At 43.5% G+C, this 23,275-nt stretch overlaps 3 protein-coding genes and 1 long non-coding RNA gene across 4 annotated transcripts in view; 1 reads left to right on the top strand and 3 right to left on the bottom strand.

Moving 5' to 3' along the window:
* LOC309345992 (ly6/PLAUR domain-containing protein 5-like) overlaps window positions 1-8,329 on the bottom strand; it is a 66,221-nt gene extending 57,892 nt beyond the window's left edge. Inside the window, exon 1 of the mRNA XM_081869552.1 lies at window positions 8,087-8,329. The gene's annotated coding sequence lies outside the window, so the exon portion shown is untranslated. The remainder of the gene's footprint in view (window positions 1-8,086) is intronic.
* Window positions 1-13,514, top strand: part of LOC309346193 — a 24,619-nt gene extending 11,105 nt beyond the window's left edge. Inside the window, exons 3-4 of the long non-coding RNA XR_014158443.1 lie at window positions 7,819-8,012; window positions 13,355-13,514. This is a non-coding gene — a long non-coding RNA (uncharacterized lncRNA). The remainder of the gene's footprint in view (window positions 1-7,818; window positions 8,013-13,354) is intronic.
* Window positions 1,623-8,017, bottom strand: LOC309346012 (uncharacterized protein). The gene is made up of 5 exons (XM_081869636.1): window positions 7,882-8,017; window positions 6,991-7,146; window positions 4,717-4,896; window positions 3,836-3,973; window positions 1,623-2,272 (listed from the first exon to the last, which is right to left on the bottom strand). The coding sequence occupies exons 1-5, from the start codon at window positions 7,958-7,960 to the stop codon at window positions 2,064-2,066; spliced, it is 762 nt and encodes a 253-aa protein (XP_081725762.1). The 5' UTR covers window positions 7,961-8,017; the 3' UTR covers window positions 1,623-2,063.
* LOC309345946 (uncharacterized protein) lies at window positions 1,623-23,275 on the bottom strand. Its single transcript, XM_081869462.1, has 6 exons — window positions 22,959-23,275; window positions 21,017-21,172; window positions 19,460-19,639; window positions 18,737-18,878; window positions 16,957-17,343; window positions 1,623-1,900 (listed from the first exon to the last, which is right to left on the bottom strand). Exons 1-5 carry the CDS (start codon window positions 23,116-23,118, stop codon window positions 17,052-17,054), a joined length of 930 nt encoding a protein of 309 aa, XP_081725588.1. The 5' UTR covers window positions 23,119-23,275; the 3' UTR covers window positions 1,623-1,900; window positions 16,957-17,051.

Below are 23,275 nucleotides of genomic sequence, written 5' to 3'. Positions count from 1 at the left end.
TTTCTCTGAAATAGATTGTATCCCTCCATTGTTACATTCCAGTCGTGGGACTTATCCCACCAGGTTTCAGTGATGCCTATTATGTCATATTTAGTTTGCTGTACTAAGAGCTCAGGGATGCAGGTGGCGCTGTGGGTTAAAGCCTCAGCGCCTAGGACTTGCCGATCGAAAGGTCGGCGGTTCTAATCCCTGCAGCGGGGTGCGCTCCCGCTGCTCGGTCCCAGCGCCTACCAACCTAGCAGTTCGAAAGCACCTCCGGGTGCAAGTAGATAAATAGGGACCGCTTTCTAGCGGGAAGGTAAACGGCGTTTCCGTGTGCGGCTCTGGCTCTGGCTCTGGCCAGAGCAGCGATGTCACGCTGGCCACGTGACCCGGAAGTGTCTCCGGACAGCGCTGGCCCCTGGCCTCTTGAGTGAGATGGGCGCACAACCCCAGAGTCTGTCAAGACTGGCCCGTACGGGCAGGGGTACCTTTACCTTTACCTTTACTAAGAGCTCAAGCTCATCTTGTTTATTTCCCATGCTTCGCGCATTAGTGTACAGACATTGAAGTCCATTAATCATTCCCCCGTGTCTATTATTTAAGGATTTTTTCCTCCCACCACTAGGTCTGCGTGCTGTTTGCTCCATTTGGTCTATGACATTTGGATGATCATCTTCATCAAATGATAGACTCCTACCTTCAGGAGCACTGTCTCCCTCCCCACACATTAGTCAGTTTAAAGCTCTCCTGATGAGGGCTCTCACCCTCATCATCAATTGGCTCTCACCAATTGAAGCTTGGTTGCTCAAGCTATTGGGCTCACATATAGTGATTTATTAAAAGACCAAGAAGGAAAATGGAGATTGAAAGAGTATGAGGAAATAAAAGAACATTTTCAGAGTTTGTTACATTATAGGCAATTACATGAGATATGTAAAGAAGACAAAAAAAACCTGGATTTAGTTATGCCACTTCTAAATTTCAAAAGGAAGTCATAGAAGAGAAAGTGAAGTTGCTGAAGGGTGCATATAGTATTCTGCTAGAATGGGAAACAAAAGATGAGAAGGTGAAATGATCAAATGGGCACAAGATATAGGACATAATATACAATTTGAGGATTGGGAAAAATTGTGGAAAACTGATTTAAAATTTACAGACTGTTCTCTTTTGAAAGAAATTACATGAAAATGATGTATAGATGGTATATAACACCAGTACAGATTGCAAGAATATACAAAACCGGGTCAAAGGTATGCTGGAAGTGTAAAGAAAAAGAAGGGACCTTTTACCATATGTGGAGAAATTTTAAAAATTTGGGAAATGATAAATAATGAGTTGAAGAAAATGTTTAAATTCACATTTGTAAAAAAACCAGAAGCATTTTTGTTGGGGATGGCAGGAAAAGACCTGCCAAGGAAAATAAAGAATTTATTTATGTATGCTAGAGTCTTGATAGCACAAGGATGGATGAATGAGGAAACCCCGACAAAAGAACAGTGGCAAGAGAAATTGATGAATTATGCAGAACTGGCGAAACTGACATACAAATTGCGAGACAAGGACAACTGTGACTTCAAAGAAGGATGGGAACTTTTTACAAACTACTTAAAAAGACAACAAAATGAAATGGACTCCTTGGCAGGTTTTGAATAAAAATACACAAATTTATTGATTGTTAACATAATAGACAGATAATGTTAGGATTTATATAATTTTACAATATGCAAAGAATAACATGTATTGAGAAATCAGAGAGAGGAACTGAGGGAAGTCTCGGGGGAGGGCTCTTTGGGGAGGGGGAGAAAAAAGGGGGGAATAATGGAGATGATATGTTTTGATAATTTGTTATGTTGAAATTCTTAATAAAAATTATTTTTTTAAAAAAGAGACTGGTCACTGCCATGGAGCCCTAACTCCCCTCCTTCCTTCCTGCTCCACAACACAGCCCTTCCAAACCCAAGTGCAGGTTCCAGCAATTCAGGTGCTCCCAAAGCCCCTTTCTCAGCCCCATATCCCAAGGACAGTGGCTCCTAATGCTGCCAGGAGAGGGCGGGCCCTTGGAAACCTGACCCATACTGATCTTAAGACAGGTTTGGTGTGCTCCTCACACCATCATTGGTTGGGTGGATTATCTTGAATGAAAAGCCATCATCCTTCCAATTGCATTTGCTGCCGGAGCAGCAAGGCCCTGACTCGCTGGTGATATTTATAGGGCCAAAGGATTGGCTCTTTATAACATCGCAGGCTGAGCGCTGGCAGGTCCTGAGAATCATGGGCACGGAGCTGTATCCTGTTGTGGAAGAGAAGGGAGGACAAGAAAGACACAACATGTTAGGTATGGGGGGACGTTGGACCACTTCTCCCAGTATGCATTGAAACGCCACAGGGAATCATGAAGAACTTGGAGCCTGAGGGGTGAAAAAGTAGCCTGTTTTGCCTTAGAGCGGTGATTTGGAGGTGAAAGGTTTGTGTGCGTAGGTTTATTTAATTATTCGGGGGGGGGGAATTCTGACATCGCAGGTGGTTGGACTAGATGACCCTTGGTGTCCCTTCCAACTCAACAATTTTATGTTCTCTGATTCTATAATGTTTGGCTTCAAGAAGTATTTTAATTATTTATTTTAGCTGTGTGATATATTTTATTTTTTATCTGCTTTATGTCTTTTATCTTGTGCAATGGCTTTGGCCATACACATAAATTATATTCATATTGGTACATGTAAAGGATTACATTTGTGTCAAGGGGCCCCAGTCACCTCTGAACCTGGTCAGATGCATTTATTTCATTTAGAAACAGCTTGTCACATCCCATTTTTCAATGTGCCCAAATTCCCAAACAGCTTGCTACTGATATTATTATTATTATTATTATTATTATTATTATTATTATTATTATTAACAGATGGCATTATTAAGATGTCACATAACCAAAAGGCCCCCTGCAATCAATCGATCACCCTAAAGAGGGAATAAATCAGCAGACAATTGCTAAAATAGGGAGAGAGTCACAGTGAAGCTGTAAAACAGGCTTCACCAACTTGGGCTGTCCATACGTCATGGACTCCAACTCCCATCAGCCCCAGCCAACTTCTAGAGGGCAAAGGCTGCTGTAAAGAAAGCAGTCTTCAAGTAGGACATGGGCAGCAGTGTTTAAAATTAGCCAGGCACATTTTTCATCTGCTATCACCACCTGCGACCAAGTGCCAGGTTGACACCTAACATCTCCAACATCTGGAGGTACCAGCCTGGGGATCACTGGATCCTGACTGTTTTCACGCACTAATACCACATCCTGTAGAATTCATTATAGCTAATTGTTGACACTTGTCTTCATTTCCCCCACCCCACTGCCCTGCTCACGGTTGTGAAAAATATTCTTACGTTGTGTATAACGTAATATATATGTGGACTTTCCCTGGATCAAGAGACTTTTCTTCCCTGAGAACTTAAAGTTCTTAACCTTGCTCTAGATGGTCATCTGAACTAGCCAGATGTTTAACCAAGAATCAATCACAGTCAGTCCATCATTTGGAAAACAAGACTTTAGAGCTGTCTTTAGGGCTGACGGATAGACATTCTGTTTTGGCAACTGTAACCTTGGTTTAAGAAGCCATTTGGCACCTAGATTATATATCTGAGTTTCTAACACTGGTGGGCAGATGAAATCGTTTTGACCTTGTTCCATAGCCAAGTCACTATCTTCACCAACCAGCACTTCCCTTGAATTAAATCACAAACATACCCTTTAAATAATGTATTTAGAAGGGAAGCAGGGCACAATATGGTAAAATTAGAGAAGGTCAGAAGTGGAGCAATTTAAGGCTGTGGAAGAAATTCCCTAGGGCGAACTCACCTCCTCCATCTATTTCAACAGTAATGTTCATGCTGCCTTGGTAACACCGGTCGTAGTCTTTGCCACATTCCATAGTCTCCTTGATGCTTCCACTGGTGCCCCAACCAAAGCCCGAGTAGCACTGGTTGGAGCCTGTTACTGGAGTAAGACATGAAAATGAAGGGCAAAGGGTCTGTAGTGGGTCTGGATCAAAAAAGGCCACTCCCCTTTGCAGGAGTCTCCCCCTTTTTTCTGTCTCTTAAACAATGATAGGGGGGAATATTTCGGTTTACTTTGCATATCAAAGTGAAGCTACTTAAATTGCCCTTTTCAAAGCAATGAGAATCTTAATCGTACTCAGAGTAAACCCACCGAAATGAATCAGCATGTGTTTATGTGGATGCATTAAGCGAGGTATTATCCTTCAAAATTTTGTGAGGCAGTTCTCCAATTTATAGGTGTGTGTGATTTTTGCACATATTAGGAGCTGATGCCCCTGTTTTCTCTACTTGCCAAACCCGCCAGACCCTTTGCCAAACCCCACACCTGATCAGGTCCTTTACCCCCCACTCACCCCTCGCCTATCCCTCCAGCTCATACAACCTCTGCAGTGCACCCTATATTCCCACTCCCCTCTCAGCTCCCACCAAATCTTTCCCCATGCTCTCGCCGCTAAATTACACCCTAAAGCACACAGTCTTTTCTCATTTCTTGAGAAGCGGGGTTACTTTTTCTATAGCACGTGAGCCCAAGAGTTGAGGAACAGGGCCGCTTGCCTTAGAAATATTCAAAATTGAATTCTTCAAGCCTCCCTATTGACAACCACCCTCCCAACAAGTGAAACTGTGAGTTCTCACTTTCCTCTCAGGTGGCATTCAACACCCCCCCCCTAAAAAAAATACCTCCGTCCTCGATAGGGGTGTTGGGAACTTCCCTCGTTTTCACATTGCAAAGGTCACCAAAACAGTAGCTCTGGTTGAACTGGATGGCAAAGTGTCGGTCACCAGAGTTGATTGGTTTTGTTCCATCCACAAGGTCCTTGCTGGCACAGCCTTTGTGACTCATTATCAAAACTTCTTTATCTAAAATGAGGGGGAGAGGAAGAGATGTATATATACAAACAATAGATTGATGCAGTGGCAGGGTGTTCCAAAGAACTTACCTTGACAATTTTTGCTCTGGGAGTCATTTATACATGATTTGGCGGGGTTAGGGTTGCCATATTTCAAAAACTTAAAACCTGGACAAAAAAGGTTTTTGTTTGTTTCTAGGCCAAAGTTGTTGATACCTGAACATTTCAGCAATTTCGGCCCAAACACTGTTTCCGATGGCCGAATCCTGGGAATGTCTGAAAAATTCTGGACATACAGCAACTGTATACGGGTGATGGGGCTGCTAAAGCCTCCTGCTTTCCCCCCCTCTGGTTCATGTCTACCTTAGTGCCATGGGTGGGGGTGATTTTGTTCATGTGCTAGAAAGTGCTGACACTTCTTCCCACTTCCCACTTCTTCCTGTTTCTTCGTCACACATTTCCTGGCAACTGTTTTACCTCAAAAGCCTTATATAGCTGGGTACTCATAGGATGGTAGCCTGAATTCTAGCCATGCAAAATCCAGAGCTTTTCTACACCCTCATATCTCCAAATCCTCCACTGAGGCAAGTAAGATGCATATTGTATTTTTAGCATGCAGTCCAGCTTAACAAAAGATCACAAGAAAGGACTGGAGCCAGAATGGCATTTGCCCAGTGGTGGAAAGAAGATGCTGTACCAACTTAGGAAGAGTGGCTGCAAGTAAGTTCATTAGTAGGTTTAACTTAAATCAGCACTTAAAAATATTACTAAGATAAATGGAAGAATAACTTTAAAATGGAGTAAAGTGGAACACGCAGTGTTAAAGCTAAAGTAGAAAAGTAACCACAAAAGAGGGTGGGTGGGGGGAATAATATATGTGTTTGTAAGGTGTGTATTTGTAATCTTGCGAAAAATGTTTAGTTTATAATATAAAAGTTTATATATAAAGTTTATATATGTTCAACTTTGACCGGTCTCTGTTGGGCCACTAAGGCTGGGGATATCCTTTTCCCAGGCCCCTGTGGGGCAGTGTGAGGAGGAACCTCTCTTTGGAGCGAGAGGGAGCAACTCAGAGACCAGTGGCTGCCAGGAGGTCTCCCAAGGAGAGGGGAGAGGGGAGGAGGCTGAGGGAATACTCTGCATGGAGGGTGTTCACTAAAAGGGTGAGAAATTGCTACCTCTGCAGACAAAGGATGACATAACTGGCTCCTGAGTCCTACAGTTAATTGGCTCAGCACAGGCAAGTTGCAGAAAGGATGTGCAGTGGTACCTCTAGATACAAACTTAATTCGTTCCGGAGGTCCGTTCTTAACCTGAAACTGTTCTTAATTAGAGGCGTGCTTTTGCTCATGGGGCCTCTTGCTGCTGCTGAGCCGCAGGCACATGATTTCCGTTCTCATCCTGGGGCAAAGTTCTCAACTTGAGGTAACTCTTCCAAGGTAGTGGAGTTTGTAACCTGAAGTGTTTGTAACTGGAGGCATTTGTAACTTGAGGTACCACTGTACTTGTTCAACAGGGAGCCGTGGACTCAAAAAAGTTTAAAACCTCTGAACTAGGATATCAAACTGAAAGAACAAGACAAGATTTATAAACTATCAGAAGGTTGCTCTTGTAACACTATACTGGTAGCAGTACCCTTCTATGCCCTTCCAGATTTCATAGAAATGTTGATATGGATGGGACCACAAGTGTCATCTAGTCTAATGCCAGATGTTGGATTTCACTCACATCAGCCCCAGCCAGTGTGACCAATGGTTAGGGGTGGTAGGAGTTGAGATCCAACCAAATCTGGAGGGATGAGAGGTCCCCTGTCTCTGCACAACCTCTGGCTTAGTGTTACATTTGAACTGGGTCTGTGTCAACTCTCAGAAACAGCTAGGTATTCTTTTTATTAAAAATTAAAGAAATGGAGGGCAGAGGTTCGGAAAAAAATCTCCAAATATAAAATAAAATGAATCAAAACATATTTTAAATACCTCAATTCTGAATGCATGCAGAACATCATTTCAGGCCCCAGGTAATCCCCCAGGTAAGTAATTTCATGCTTTTCCTCTCTCAAAAATCTAGCAGCCACACAGGATCCACCAGGTGGAGCAGCACTTACCTATAGTGAATGTAAGTTGTGCATCTGTGCAAACGTTCTCAGCACTGGAGCAGTTGGTAATACCGTTTACTGGGGAGGCATTTGATGTTTTGTTGCCATTGTTTGGAGTCATAAGATGGACGGTGTTGGAGCTATGGCACTTCAAGGCAGAAATTCCTGAAAGGAAATGTGGGGAGAAAGGGTATGAGATCCTGGTGAAATTATTAGCAATGTCTTTCTGCCTTGAAATCATCAGGGACTAGAAATTGGTTCCCCCCATTTGAAGTGAAAACAGAAATTCTTAGGAGGCAGAAATTTGTGCCAAATGCCTATTCTGAACCGCAGGCCCAAAGGAAGGGCCTGAGTGAGTGGTTTGATGCATAGATACCAAAAGAAGGATGTCAAAAATGCTATAATGGCCAGTCCTAGAGCTTTATTAAATCATAGAGGTGGATGGGACGACGAGGGGCATCTAGTCCAATGCCAATTGTTGGATTCCAACTCACACCAACACCAGTCAGATGTAAACTTACAAAACAGAACAATGACTACCAAATCATAGTCATTACCCCCCCCCCGGCAGCCTATTCTTCTTTTAAAGCCATCCAGCTGGGTGGCCATCCCTGTCTCCTGTGGGAGGGAGTTCCATAGTTTAACTTCGCACTGTGTGAAGAAGATCTTTCTTTTAGCTGCCCTGAATCTGCCAACTTTCAGTCCACAATATCTAGTGTTTTGAGAGGGAGAGAGAGAAATGTTTCTCTAACCACTTTCTTCAGGCCACACATAATTCTTGAGCATCTATCATGTGAACTCTTTCCCCTACTTTCTTGTTTCTCTGTGCAAATCTAGTTGGCGCCCACCCAGCCACCCAGGTCTGCAACTCGAGGACATTCCAATAGCAATAACTGGTACCTGAAATAAGACAGGTCATCGCCAGCAGTCCTTGCAGCACAACTGTTGCAGCTCTCCATCTCAACGCGACACCCTCCATGGTCTGAAGCCGAGAGGCCCTCTGAGCCAAAGAACCAATTTCCTGATGAGTCGTGGAGGAAAAGCAGCCTATGATCTGAAAGAGTTGGGCTGTTTGGTTGTATATATATATATATGTATCAAGCACAAATGTGCTCAGTAGAGATTGGCTGGAGGGACTTCCTGAAAGACAAGAGCAGTTCTGGTGATGGCAGGATTACGCAAAGAAGAAAGAAGCCTATGCAAACAGTAAACAGCAACAGATGTGGAATCTGGCAATAAGGTAAAGGTAAACAGTTAAGTCCAGTCAAAGGTGACTATGGGGTGCAGTGCTATTTGAGGTATGGGAGAGAATGAAAGAGAGAATTATAGAAAGAACACCATGGTGGACCTCTCCAATAGAGGCAACCTCGACATTAAAAAAATATTATATATAAAATATATATTATATATAAAATATTATATATAAAATATTATATATAAAAATTGCCTGGCCAACTTATAGAGATTTAGTACAAGGAATGAATAAAAATATCAAATTAAAAGAATATGAAGAACTCAAAATATTGGGAATAAATTGGTTAGAATATTTGCAATTTAAGGCTACATATGAAAAAGATATAAAAACTAGGGGATTTGGGAATAAAATATCAACAGTAGAAGAGAAGTTTAATAAAATAATCAAAAAACATTCTCTAAAATGTATAGATTATTAGATAAAGTCTTCCCAGATCAAGAAGTCAAAGGAGAGAATATGCTAAAGTGGGAATGGGATTTAGGATATACAATTGATTCTGAAGATTGGAAAAAGTTTTTTGGGGGGAAAATATAAATTTTATGGCTTGCTATTCATTAAGAGAGAATTATATGAAGATGCTTTCCCTGATGTTGGGAAAGATAGAGGGCACAAGGAGAAGAGGACGGCAGAGGACGAGATGGGTGGACGGTGTTCTTGAAGCTACAAACATGAGTCTGACCAAACTGCGGGAGGCAGTGGAAGACAGGAGTGCCTGGCGTGCTCTGGTCCAGGGGGTCATGAAGAGTCGGACACGACTAAACGCCTAAACAACAACATATGAAGATGCACCACAGATGGTATATGGCACCAGACAGACTGGCAAAAATGAATAGATCGAATAGTAATAAATGCTGGAGATGTAATAGAATGAAAGGCATTTGATATCATATGTGGTGGACATGTCCAGAGATCAAAAATTTTTGGGAGATGATCCATGAAGAGATAAAAAAAATGATAAAAGTATCATATATCAAAAGGGCAGAAGCATATTTACTAGGGATCTTGAGTAAGGATATCCCCAAGGACAAAATTAACATATTTCTGTGTGCAACAATAGCAGCGAAAACGTTGGTAGCCAGCCATTGGAAAGGAAATTATATCCCAACGAAAGGGGAATGGTTAAGTAAACTATGTGAGTACCTGGAGTTAGCAAAATTGATGGATTTAATAAGGCATAAATCCAAAGCTATAATTCAGAAACAATGGGAATACTTAAATGAATATTTATACAAGCAGGGCTCAAATACGAAAGTTTGGTTGTGCTTAGACTAACCTTGTGAAGAATGTAGAAAACATAAAGATTTGACTGATTATGAAAGAACCTAAGGAAGGGAAATGATTGAAGAACAGATGTAAAGGTGAGCTAGATAACTAAGAGACGTGAGGTGAATGCGGTGGAAATCTTTTTATAATATTTTAACTAGGATTTATATATTGTCATATTTGAAGCATGAATTTGGTAATATTATTGGTTATGAAAAGTATTTTTTTCCTTTTCTTTTGTCTTTTTTTTTAGTTTGCATTTTGGAAAACATGTATATAAATGTGTTTACAGTGTTATGCATTGTTCTTTGTTTCTCTTTCTTTTTCCTTTTCTTTTCTTGTAAGATTCAATAAAAATTAAAATTAAAAATAAAAGGTAAACGACCCCTGGATGGTTAAGTCCAGTCAAAGGTGACTATGGGGTGAGGCGCTCATCTCGCATTCAGGCTGAGGGAGTTTGTTCCACAGACAGCTTTCCGGGTCATGTGGCCAAGATGACTAAACCACTTCGGGTGCAACAGGACACCGTTATGGAAGCCTGAGCGCATGCAGACGGCATTTACCTCCCCACCCCAGCAGTGCCTATTTATCTACTTACACTGACGTGCTTTCGAACTCCTAGGTTCAATATTGCAGATTCTGGCAATATGGAGCCCCAAGCTAGTACAAAATTTGGCACCTTCTAGCAATGGCAAACCAGCTGTGCTGGTACAAAGCGAGACAGGCCCTTTCTTGCTCTCCCCACCCTCTTTTCCCATCCTATCTTCCTCTCCTCTTTCCCAGCCTGATGTTCCCTCCCTGGCAAAAATAAATTAAAAATCACCAAGAAAGTTATAGCCCTTAAGATATTTGAAGATGGCTCCTCTCAATATATATATATATAAAATAAACAAATTGTCCAGTAGCACCTTAGAGACCAACTAAGTTTGTTCTTTGTTCTTGGCATGCACATGAAAGCTTATACCAAGAACAAACTTAGTTGGTCTCTAAGGTGCTACTGGACAATTTATTATTATTTTTTAATATATTTTGAGAGGAGCCATTATTTATTTGTTGCATTTATTTACTGCATTTTTTCTCCAAGGAGCAGAAGCTGGCATACAGAGTTCCCCCTCCTCCATTTAATCCACCCAACAGCCCTGTGAGAAAAGGCTGCACAGGCTGTAGACTGGCAGATACAGTGGTGGTCTGGATGAGTGCCAATAAATTGAGACTGGCAAGGCAGAGGCACTATGGGTAGGTGGTTCTCAAATTTGAGAACATAGGAGCCTGCTCTGGAGAAGGTTGCCCTCCCCATGATGAAACAGGTGTGCAGTCTGGCAATGTTCCTGGAACCAAAGGCAAATGGAAAATTTCCAAGAAATCTTTAAAAGTTTCCTGTTTCTCTGGTGTTCCCTTAAGGCACGGCACCATTCATACAGCTCTCAGATGTGAGCAAAGTTCCATTGGGCATCCGAACCCAGCTTGCTTCACTTTATTTCTTCAAAACAATCAACCCAGGAACTTGCCCAACAGCTTGATGTTTCAAAAGCAAGACTGCAGCCCCCAAGGCATATTTCAACACCCCCTTCCTACCTTACATGGTGTCAAATTTCTGTGCAGTGAATGTAATAAAATAATAGTTACCTCTAAATAGAATATAAAGCGTTATCCTTTAGTGACTGTAGTACAGAGGGAGGAGTAGGAAAAGCAATTTTCCCAGGGGCACCCCATGTTCTTAAAACAGAAATGCAGCCATAAGGAGTATAAAGACCATAAGTGCCTTGCCGCCTGTATATATGTTGGTTTGAACAGCAACCCTGTGAGGGAAAGAGGTGTCACCTAACAACTCTCAGCTCCCTTAAGAAACTATAGCAACCAGGATTATTTGGAGGAGAAGCCAGGGCTGTTTAAAAGCCAGAGCTATGAGGTAAAGGTAAAGGGTAAAGGGACTCCTAACCATTAGGTCCAGTCGTGGCCGACTCTGGGGTTGCAGCGCTCATCTCACTTTATTGGCCAAGGGAGCCGGCATACAGCTTCCGGGTCATGTGGCCAGCATGACTAAGCCGCTTCTGATGAACCAGAGCAGTGCACGGAAACACTGTTACCTTCCTGCCGGAGCGGTACCTATTTATCTACTTGCACTTTGGCATGCTTTCGAACTGCTAGGTTGGCAGGAGCTGGGACTGAGCAACGGGAGCTCACCCCGTCGCGGGGATTCAAACCGCTGACCTTCTGATCGGCAAGCCTTAGGCTCTGGGGTTTAACCCACAGTGACACCCGCATCCCAAAAGTGCTATGAACACTGCTTTAAATATACAGTGCAGATAGGCAAAGGAAAGGATGTCTGGTCAATTAAGTCCAGTCAAAGGTGACTATGGGGTTGTGGTGCTTTCAAGCCAAGGGAGCTGGTGTTTTTCCACAGACAGCTTTCTGTGTCATGTGGCCAGCATGACTAAGCCACTTCTGGTGCAATGGGACACCGTGTCGGAAACCAGAGTTCACGGAAATGCCATTTTCCTTCCCACCACAGCTGTACCTATTTATTTACTAGTGTGTTTTTGAACTGCTAGGTTGGCAGGAGCTGGGACAGAGCAACAGGAGCTCATCCCATCACGGGGATTGACCTTCTGATCGGAAAGCCCAAGAGGCTCAGTGGTTTAGACCACAGCTCCACCCGCTCCCCTAGTGCAGATCGGACCTGTGAGTGTGCATAGGTAATGCCTTTTGATCCAGCTGGGCTACAGGGCTACGGTGTCTCTGAGTGGTTTAACAATCAGTTCCTCTTCCCTGGGAACTGTAGCTCTCTGAGGGGAATAGTGGTCTGCTAACAACTCTCAGCACTCTTAACAGACTTCACTGTCCAGGTTTTGTTTATTTTTTTAAAAAAAATAAACATCCTGAGAACTTAATTTTGTTAAGGTTCCTGAGAATTGTTAGGGGACCCTTCACAGAGCTACAATTTTTTCATCATCATTTTTAATTTGTATACTGTCTTACAATACTGAAGGCGGTTTACAAGCTGAAGAAACAAAAAATGTACATCTTATAACAATATAATGCAGTACAAAAATGTGATAATAAAACATAACTTTAAAATAAGCAACCTACATCAAAAAGGTAGTATTCAACAATCATTAGAACAGTATAAAATTACAATATTAGCATATAAAAGTTAAACAGAAATTCACCCTTGACAGTTACGATAAAGCCTTGCTTGATGAAGTCTCTCCCCTCACCTCACAGTTCTTCCTCCAGGAACAGCTGAGGACGTTTGGGTAGATATCTAGGGATTCCCACCTCCCTTTCCCTCCCTCCTTTCCTCTTTCTACCTATTTTTCTCAGGCAGAAAGACAAATTCAAAGGTTCAGAAATCCTCTCCTCTCTTTCCTCTCTCTCTCTTTCCCCCAAACTGAAGAAAAGCAGTGGACTTGCGGGGGGGGGGGGGGGTCCTATGCAATTGTCAGGAACCCAGCCTCCGGCTGGACAACACAGGTAGCATAGTTCATCAGACAGAATGATTTATTGCCCAAGTACATAGATAACTCCGGATGGCATTAACCCAGCATTAATCTGTTATGTACTGAAGTTCTCACCCTGGGCCAGCAGAGGGATACTATAGATAGTTATGCAAATAAGGGATCGAAAGTGACGTTCAGTGATTGGATAGTTTTAGAAAGTTGTTACAATTATGTTGTACTGGAGCTCTATATAAGCAGGCTGACTGAACCCTTCAGTTTAGTTCTGTTCTGGCCTCTGAATAAACAAGAGCTGTTTGAAGAATCGCTGTCTCGTCTGATATGTTCATTCACAACTTAACACAATCCTAATGCAAAGCAATCTCCTTCAGCTTCCAGTCTCCAAACTTGCCTGGAGGAGATTTTGGATTTCCAACTCCTTCTGCCCGTTTTGTCCGTTTTCAGACAAATCTCGCTGTGAACTGTAAGGTGGAGGATGGGGAGAACTGTCAAAAACAGCTTGCTGCTCAATACTTCCCTTTTCTCTCCTTCGCTCGCAAGCCTGTGCTGGGAAACCATCCATAGTCCAGCTTGGACAACGGACTTCAGCCAACAGACTATGAAAACAAGAGTTCTTAGAGGCAAAACATTTATGTTCAGAGAAGTCAAGAAAATGTGTGTGCACAAAGCTGGTGTTTAGAAATAACTTTGTGTTGGTTGACGATCAAGCTCTTGGTCATGAGCTCCCAAAAGCAGCAATGAGCCCAGATGCACAGAAAATAGTAGCTCTAGTTGAGGGTTGCCATATTTCAAAAACTGAAATTTCAGGTGCAAAAGCTTCACCCCACCCCTTCAAAATATATAAAAATAGATTAGTTTTTCAGCTATTTTAAAGGAAATTCGCCAAAATCTAATGCCAGACATCCGGATTTTCCCAGACATTCCAAAGATTTCTGCCCAGACACTGTTTATGAGGGCCAAATACCGGCTATGTCTGGGAAATTAGATGGGGGGTGGTGGCTATGGGGGGTCCATAGCTGTGTGACTATTAGGAAGGGACAATGTGCTTCAAAATCTGCCACTACGCTACTGGGTGATAAACACAGGGCATTGTGGTGCACAGCTATCCCTATTTAATCAAGCTGCAAATAGGGATGTTCACTTCCAGTTTTCTCAGTTTCCACATTTATCTATGATTAAATTCAGTTCTCCACTTTACAGCCAGCCTTTTGTTTCAGGGACGAGCGATCCTAGGCCAGAGACCTCTCTATATGTTCCTTACCACTCTCCCCATACTACACTCCTCACCAGCCCTGCTTCAAATTCTCCTTGGTGGAATCTACACACATTTTTTAAAAAGTTTTGAAACATACATTGAATACACTGAACTTTCCATAGCTCACCATCGCCATCTACTGTCACATTGTTTTACTGCACTTTACAACACACATTTTATTTTCAGCTGTATAGCTGAGCCCCTTGTGTGTTTTTGCCTGGCTGGAATGTGCCCCTGGACTGTGTTGGGTATGTAGGAACAGCTGGGACATAAGCTAACCTGTTAAATTTCCAGCATTCACACCAAACTTGAGAAATAAACTGTCTCTTACAAAAAGACCATTGTGTAACTTGTGCAACCTAACACCTTAGCCAGGTGGCCCTGTCTTAATCAAATTATGGCTTCTGATTGGCTTCTGGTTTGCAGATAAAAATTCTTCAGACATGGCTGGTGAAGGAAGACTGATCTTGCACCGTGACCTAGTTGAACGGAAGAAAGTTGGGGGACACCTCCTGCTGCCCCAGAACTGTATTCCGTAGAAGACAACCTGGGGAGGGATTGATACCACTGGTGGGTGGAGCCAGAGACAAACAAGTGGGTGGAGCAAGGAATGAGAACTACATTCCAGATGTGCAAAAGTCACTGTACCTCCCCATCTCTGTATTCACACATCTCCACCCTTCCTCCAGACCAACAAGAGGCCTTTCATAGTTCAAGTGTACATGTGGCTCTTGCAAAATCACTTGTGAAGGGCACAAGTCAAGGTCAGTGAGGGCTGCAACCTGAGGATAAGGAGTACAGCCTTTGGAAAGTCCTGGGGGCCACACAGAGACATTTGGAGGACCGCATTCAGCCACCGGGCCTGAGGTGCCTCATGTCTGTAGTAGGGCAATACTTGTCTTGCCTAAAATCACAGCTGAACAGAGTCTTTAAAGGCTGCTTCTATCATTGTAAACCCCAGTTGGTCAGCCAAATGTTTTGTCCCTCTTGTGGGGTTTTATTTGCCAGGCATTTGCAATTGTTTCATCACATCTGTTCTGCTTAACAACGCTGTATTATTCTTGTCTCGCAGTCTTACGCCTGTTTGAAGAATATGATGTAGTTTTTATTGCATTGTGTTGAATGAAGAGTGGATTTTTCAAGGGAGGGAGGGAGGGAGGGGTAGGAACATAGAATCACAGAATTGTAGAATAGATTGCAATTCTTGGAATGGATTTCCATTCTTGATATGGTCCCCAAAGTTGGATGCCTACCCCTCTATCTGGGTTAGAGGCACTGACTCAGAGTCTGTGTTCCTTTGGAGAATTGAGATATGACGGAGACTGTCATAGCTTTAAGAAATATGCTTAATTCACTTTTTTACACCTTAAATCTGCATGGAGGCAGTCCAGATCTTACATAAGAGTCCTTTCAAGAGGAAGTCCAAGGCATCTCTCTTCCCCAGCCTTTAGCCAACCTGCCAAAGATGGATCCCAGTCCTTCTTCCTTCTTCTTATTCCAGCAGCATTTGCTCAAAACTGTCTTTTCCTGTCACCTCACACCCGGTTCCCCTGGCAACCTTCCAAACCCCCAGTCTTTGTTCACACCTCAGGGCAGGGGGGGAGGGGGGTTCCCTTGCATTGCCACTGACCCTTTAGAGCCCCCTATTGTTCCTTAATGGCCCTAGCTTGGCCAGGTCATTTTGCATAGGCTAGTCCAGGAATTCCTCTCTTCATATCCCAAATAATCAACATCCAAACATTTATTAATTTCTAGGGTTTAGGGGTCCACCAAAATCTATAACAATATTATTATATTGAATATGTAATTTCTGGGTTTGTCTCCAATGTTATGGGGACACAGGTGGCACTGTGGGTAAAACCTCAGCGCCTAGGACTTGCCGATCGCATGGTCGGCGGTTCGAATCCCCGCAGCGGGGTGCGCTCCCATTGCTCGGTCCCAGCGCCTGCCAACCTAGCAGTTCGAAAGCACCCCTAAGTGCAAGTAGATAAATAGGTACCGCTTTATAGCGGGAAGGTAAATGGCGTTCTGTGTGCTGCTCTGGTGCCAGCTCGCCAGAGCAGCTTCGTCACGCTGGCCACGTGACCCGGAAGTGTCTCCGGACAGCGCTGGCCCCCGGCCTCTTAAGTGAGATGGGTGCACAACCCTAGAGTCGGACACGACTGGCCCGTATGGGCAGGGGTACCTTTACCTTTACCTTTACTCCAATGCCAGTCCTATGGAGAGTAGTCCCATTGAAGTTAATGGGCAGGGCTAACTTGGGTGCATTGATTTCAGTGGGTCTGTTCTGAGTAGCCCTTAGCTGAGTATAGCTAGGGTTGCCATACGTCCGTCAGCAGTTGGCAGCCATGTCCTGGCACAAGTCGGAAACAAGTTTGGGAAAATCCAGATATATGGCAGTGCTGTTTTTGCCAATCATCCATAAGAATATCTCAACAAGTTTAACAACTTTGGCCAAAATCAAAGCACAACAACTTTTCTCTCTGGATTTTCACTGTTTGAAATATGACAACCCTAGCTATAGCCATTAGTATTTTGCCATCACATCCGAAATCTGTAGGGGCCTGGGAAGCAAACAAATTGCTTGATTTTGCAAGAGAGAATCAGACCCTAAGGTGGTGGTTATCCAAAATAAAATTTTATTTTATAGATGAGAGCCATACATCCAATTGGGACAGGTCACTGCCTTGGAACCCTAACTCCCTTCCACCCTTCCACCCTTCCTTCCTCCCTTTCTTCCTTACTCCCTCCCTCCCTCCCTCCCTCCCTTCTTCACAACACAGCCCTTCCAAACCCAAATGCAGGTTCCAGCAGTTCAGGTGCTCCCAAACCCCCTTCCTCACCCCCATATCCCGAGGATGGTGGTTCCTAGGACTGCCAGGAAAGGGCAAAGTTGAAGACTGAGCCCCTGAAAACCTGACCCATAATGATCATAAGACAGGTATGAGTTGGTGGTGCTCCTCACACCATGATTGACTATCTTGAATGCAAAGTCACTCTTCTTCCAATTGCAATTGCTGCCGGAGCAGCAAGGCCCCGACTCGCTGGTGATATTTATAGGGCCGAAGGATTGGCTCTTTATAACATCGCAGGCTGAGCGCTGGCAGGTCCTGATGGTCATGGGAACAGAGCTGGATCCTGTTGTGGGAAGAGAAGTGAGGACAAGAAAGACACAACATGTTAGGTATGAGGGGCATTGACCCCCTTCTCCCAGCATGCATTGAGATGCCACAGGGAATCGTGAAGAACATGGAGCCTGAGGGGTAACCCACACCCATGAGTTCTTTAGGGGGCAGGGCCCCCTACACCTCTGAAAAAGCAGCCCGTTTTGCCTGAGAGCGCAATTTTGAGGTGAAAAGTTTGTGGGTGTAAGTTAAAGGGGGACAAAACAAAACAAATTCCTTCCAGTAGCACCTTAAAGACCAACTAAGTCAGTTCTTGGTATGAGCTTTCGTGTGCATGCACACTTCTTCAGATACACTGAAACAGAAGTTTCCAGACCCTTCTATATAGTGAGAAGGTGGGGAGGGGTATTACTCAGAAGGGTGATGGGAATGGGTGATTGGCAGATAGCTGTGATGAGCCTGTTGACGACTCTTAACGACAGGCTCATCACAGCTATCTGCCAATCACCCATTCCCACCACCCTTCTGAGTAATACCCCTCCCCACCTTCTCACTATATAGAAGGGTCTGGAAACTTCTGTTTCAGTGTATCTGAAGAAGTGTGCATGCACACGAAAGCTCATACCAAGAACTGACTTAGTTGGTCTTTAAGGTGCTACTGGAAGGAATTTGTTTTGTTTTGACTATGGCAGACCAACACGGCTACCTATCTGTAACTTAAAGGGGGACAAATTCTGACATCGCTGGTGGTTGGGCTAGATGACCCTTGGATTCCCTTCCAACTCAACAATTCTATGTTCTATGATTCTATAATGTTTGGCTTTAAGAAGTATTTTAATTATTTATTTCAACTTGGTAAGATATTTTATTCTGTTTCTATTCTGCTATGTCGTTTATCTTTTGTAATGGCTTTGGCCATACAAATGAATAATATTCATATTGGTACAAGTCTCCATCAAGGGGCCCCAGTCACATCTGAACCTAGTAAGATGCATTTATTTCACTTAGAAACAGCTTGTCACATCCTATTTTTCAGTGTTCCCAAATTCTCAGAGCTGCTTGCTGCTGATTTATGATCATTATTATAATAAAAAGATTATTAAGATGCCACATCACCAAAAGGCCCGCTGCAAATCAACAGATCACCCTAAAGAGGGAATAAATCTGCAGAGAATTGCTAAATCAGCTTCACCAACTTCATGGACTCAAATTCCCATCAGTGACTGCCATCTTCTAGAGGGCACCAGGGCTGGCAAAGAAAGGGGTATTCAAGTAAGACATAGGCAGCAGTATTTGAAATTAGCCAGGTGCCAGGTTCTGATACTGGAAGTGAGCTCATCTTGAGGGGAGGGGGATGTTTTGGAGGGCAGGAGCTGTGGAAGAAATTTCCAAGGCAAACTCACCTCCTCCATCTAGTGCAATAGTAATGTTCATGCTGCCTTCGTAACACCGGTCGTAGTCTTTGTCACATTTCGTAGTCTCCTGCATGAATCTAGTGGAGCTCCACCCAAAGCCTGTGTAACACTGGTTGGACCCAGTTACTGGAGTAAGAAATCAAAATGAAGAGCATGGGGTTGGGGGGGGGGGGCTGGATTGAAAAGGGTCACTCCCATTTGTAGGAGTCTCCCCCTTTCCTGAATTTTCCTGAATTTTTCAAGGCAATTTTCTAACTTAAAAATGGGTACAAATCTTTGCACATATTGGGGGTTGTTGCCCTTGCTTTCTCCACTTGCCAAACCTGCCAGACTCTTTGCCAAACTCTACACCTGAGCACGTCCCTTCCCTTTACCCCTCACTCACCCCCCCAGCTCACCCCTCCCCTACAGTGCCCCTCATGTTTCCACTCCCCCCACAGCTCCCTCCAAACTTTTCTCCGTGCTCTCGCTGCTAAATTACACCATAAATTACACCCTAAAGCACACCATCTTGTACATTTCTTGAGAAGCGGGGTTACCTTTTCTTTGGCAAATGAGCCCAAGAGTTGGGGAACAGGGCCGCTTGCCTTAGAAATCTCCCAAATTGAATTCTTCAAGCCTTCCTATTGACAACCACCTGCCCAACAAGTGAAACTGTGAGTTCTCACTTTCCTCTCAGGGGATCCTTAAAAATAAACAAAAAATACCTATGTCCTTGATAGGAGTCTTGGGAACGTCTCTCGTTTTCGCATTGCAAAGGTCACCAAAACAGTAGCTTTGGTCAAATTGGATGGCAAAGTGACGGTCACCAGAGGTGACTGATTTTGTTCCATCCACAAGGTCCTTGCTGGCACAGCCTTTGTAGCTCATTATCAAAACGTCTTTATCTAAAATGGGGGGGGGGGGAGAGATGTATAAATACAAACAATAGATTGATGCTGTGGCAGGGTGTTCCAAAGACCTTATCTTGGCAATTATTGCTCTGGGGGTGACTTATACATGCTTTGGCGGGGTTATTGTCATTGTTTAGTTGTTTAGTCATGTATTTCAAAATCTGAAAGTCCAGACACAAAAGATTTTTGTTTGTTTCTTTGTTTGTTTTTGCCAAAGTTTTACCCAAAGTTGTTGATGCCCAGACATTTCAGTGATTTCTGTTTCCAATGGCTGAATTCCAGGAATGTCTGGAAAATTTTGGATGTATGGGCAACTCTATACAGCGTGGGGTGGCTGCCAAAGCCCCCTGGCCTTTCCCCCCCTCTGGTTTCCCCCCCTCTGGTTCATGTCTAACTTGGTGCCATGGGTGGGTGGGTTTTTGTTCATGTGAGTGGCCCCAGAAAGTACTGAGAGTTCTTCCCACTTCCCACTTCTTCCTGTTTCCTTGTGACACAATTCCTGGCAGCTGTTTTACTTCAAAAGCTAGGTTGGAAACCAGCCCAAGTCTGTGGCCAAGCATCTGTGGGCCACCTGCCTGTGACAGAAGAGGCAGAAGGAATCCTGGCTGGAGCAGTGGGTGTGGCTCTTGCGCTAGGACACAGCCTGCATTCTAGCCATGCAAAATCCAGAGCTTTTCCACACCCTCACATCTCCAAATCCTCCACTGAGGCAAGTAAGATGCAGATCATATTTCAAGCATGCAGTCCAGAATATCTGAAAAGTTCTGGCATGCAAATAAGTTCATTAGTTGAAACCTTTGAACTAAGATATAAAAAAGAAATGACAAACCAAGATTTATAAACCTGTGTAAGATTGCTCTTGTAACACTACATTGGTGGCAGGAATCTATGCCCCTCCAGATTTCATAGAATTGTAAATATGGATGGGACCACATGTGTCATCTAGTCCAATGCCAGATGTTGGATTCCACTCACATCAGCCCCAGCCAGCATGGCCAATGGTTAGGGGTGGTAGGAGTTGAGATCCAACAGAATTTGGAGGGGTGAGAGATCCCCTGTCTCTGCACTAACCTATGGCTTAGTCTTACATCTGAACTGGGTCTGTGTCAACTCTCAGAAACAGCTAGGGATGCTTTTTATTAAAAAAGAAAGAAAGAAATGGAGGCCAGGGGCTTGTACAAAGATTTGCAAATATAAAATAAAATGAATCAAAACATATTTTAAATACTTCAATTCTGAATGCATGCAATGTATCATTTCAGGCCTCAGGTAATCCCACTAGGAAATTTAGGGGTTGTAAGTAATTTCATGCTTTTCCTCTCTCAAAAATCTAGCAGCCACACAGGATCCATCTGACAGACCAGCACTTACCTATAGTTAATGTAAGTTGTGCATCTGTGCAAACGTTCTCAGCACTGGAGCAGTTGGTAATACCGCTTTCTGGGGAGCTATGAGATGAGGAGTTGCCCTTGTGAGGAGTGGTAAGATTGACGGTGTTGGAACTATGACACTTCAAGGCAGAAATTCCTGAAAGGAAGTGTGGGAAGAAAGGGCAATGTCTTTCTGCCTTGAAATCATTTGGGACTAGAAATTACCCCCCCCCCTTTTAACATGAAAGCAGAAGTTGTTTGGAGGCAGAAATTTGCACCAAGTGCCTGTTCTGAACCGCAGGCCCAAAGGAGGGGCCTGAGTGAGTGCTTTGATGGGTGGATACCACAGAAGGATTCAAAAATGTCAGAATGGCCAGTCCTAAAGATTTATTAAATCACAGGGTTGAATGAGACCAGTAAGGGCATCTAATCCAATGGCAGTTATTGGATTTCAACTCACACCAACACCAGTCAGATTTAACTTTCAAAACAGAACAATGACAACCAAATTATAGGCATTACACACACCCCAAAAGGCATTGTAGTTAACCTGAACTTATCCTAATATGGTATTTTTAAAAATGAAGAATTTTTTAAAAACCAACAGCACAATTCAGATTTGAAAGCAAAGTATGAACCTAAAAAAGAAAGAAAGAAAAACAGGTGGAGGCAGGCAGCTCCATGGGAGAGTACTTCACAGTTCCTCGTCCCAATTATTTCTCCCTGGGTAAGTTTTCCCACAATTTTGAAAACATGACATTAGGCTGCTTAGCCATTGCCTCTCTACTGAGTTCCAGCATATTGCAAGTCAAACCACATTCACTTTCTGGGAAAGCTTTTGGGTGACATGACTCCACCTTCTCTTTCCCTGACACAGCCCAAACCTTCTCCTTCTTGCAGACAGGGCTAAACTCACCTCAAAGACACACTCCTTTCCACCAGCAGTACCCAAAAGGTGACTTAAGCAAGTCATAGCACATTCACTTTCCGGGAAACCTCCTGTGAAGGATTGCAATATGTCCTCTTTTTCCAGGACATGTTCTCTTTTTTTCCTGGGCACATCCTCACTTTCAGGACTGAAATTTCTGCCTGGGAGGCTTTTTAAAATTTGACTAAATGTCCTGGTTTTTGTTTGTTTGCTTGCTTGTTTACAAAAATCTAAGAAAAAAATCCTAGCGCATTAGACTCAGATCTAAGGCACCCGGCTAAGCTAGTCTGCAGCAGAGAATCGCATCAGAGCAGTGGCTTAAACTAGCCAAATACAGTACTCTATCAATCCTTTCTCTTGTTGCTGATCTAAAAGGATGCTGGCTCAGCTACAAGATCTGGAAGGGGTCTGGGAGGGAAAGAGTTCATATCCCCCTGTCCTTAATAAGAGTCCTTATGTACATGTTAAATGCAGGAATCTTTCACCCAACATGGGGCTCAAAGCCATGATACTGTGATTAAGCCTCTCATGTTCTACCAGCTGAGCTAGCCCAGCTCTTGAGAAGAGCCAGAGAAATCAACCCGAGAGGCAACCTATTCCTCTTTTAAAGCCATCCAGGTGGGCCCATTCCTTGTCTCCTGGGGGAGGGAGTTCCATAGTTTAACTTTGCCCAGTGTGAAGAAGGTCTTTCTTTTATCTTTCCTGAATCTGCCAACTTTCAGTCTCAATGGGTGTCCACTATTTCTCGTGCTTTGAGAGGGAGAGAGACACATAATTCTGGAGTATCTATCATGTGAACTCTCTCATATTTTCTCTAAACTAAAACATCCCAAATAATGCAAACTTTCCTCACAGGACAGTCGCTCCATCCACTTGCACAGTTTTCGTTGCCCCTTTCTGAAATGTGTCCATTTACCTTGAAATTCCTTCTTGTTTCTCTGTGTAAATCTAGTTGGCTCCCACCCAACCACCCAGGTCTGCAACTTGAGGACATTCCAATAGCAATAACTGGTACCTGAAATGAGAAAGGTCATCGCCAGCAGTCCTTGCAGCACAACTGTTGCAGCTCTCCATCTCAATGCGACATCCTCCATGGTCTGAAGCCAAGAAGCCCTCTGAGCCAAAGAACCAGATTCCTGATGAGTCGTGGAGGAAAAGGAAAAGCAGTCCAACATCTGAGAGAGTTGGGCTGTTTGGTTATATATATATATCACACATGAATGTGCTCAGTAGAGATTGGCGGGAGGGACTTCCTGAAAGACAACAGCAGTTCTGGTGATGGCAGGATTACGCAAAGAAGAAGGAAGCCTATGCAAACAGTAAGCACCAACA

This window comes from Podarcis erhardii (genome assembly GCF_964252035.2).
Source record: "Podarcis erhardii genome assembly, chromosome: 7".
In the NCBI taxonomy this organism is placed as follows: Eukaryota; Metazoa; Chordata; class Lepidosauria; order Squamata; family Lacertidae; genus Podarcis; species Podarcis erhardii.
Note: the sequence above shows the minus strand (reverse complement) of the source record. Positions and strands in the feature narration are given on the sequence as shown.

Bases quoted from the DNA above. Each gene is read 5' to 3' on its own strand.
- LOC309346012 (XM_081869636.1), bottom strand. From the start codon at position 7,960: ATGGAGGGTGTCGCGTTGAGATGGAGAGCTGCAACAGTTGTGCTGCAA. The intron at 7,147-7,881 runs GTACCAGTTATT...ATTTCCTTTCAG, and splicing joins GATGACCTGTCTTATTTCAG to GAATTTCTGCCTTGAAGTGC. The intron at 3,974-4,716 runs GTATTTTTTTTA...GTCTTACTCCAG, and splicing joins CACCCCTATCGAGGACGGAG to TAACAGGCTCCAACCAGTGC.
- LOC309345946 (XM_081869462.1), bottom strand. From the start codon at position 23,118: ATGTTGGACTGCTTTTCCTTTTCCTCCACGACTCATCAGGAATCTGGT. The intron at 18,879-19,459 runs GTATTTTTTGTT...TTCTTACTCCAG, and splicing joins GACTCCTATCAAGGACATAG to TAACTGGGTCCAACCAGTGT. The intron at 17,344-18,736 runs GTTTGCCTTGGA...AACAGGATCCAG, and splicing joins GCACTAGATGGAGGAGGTGA to CTCTGTTCCCATGACCATCA.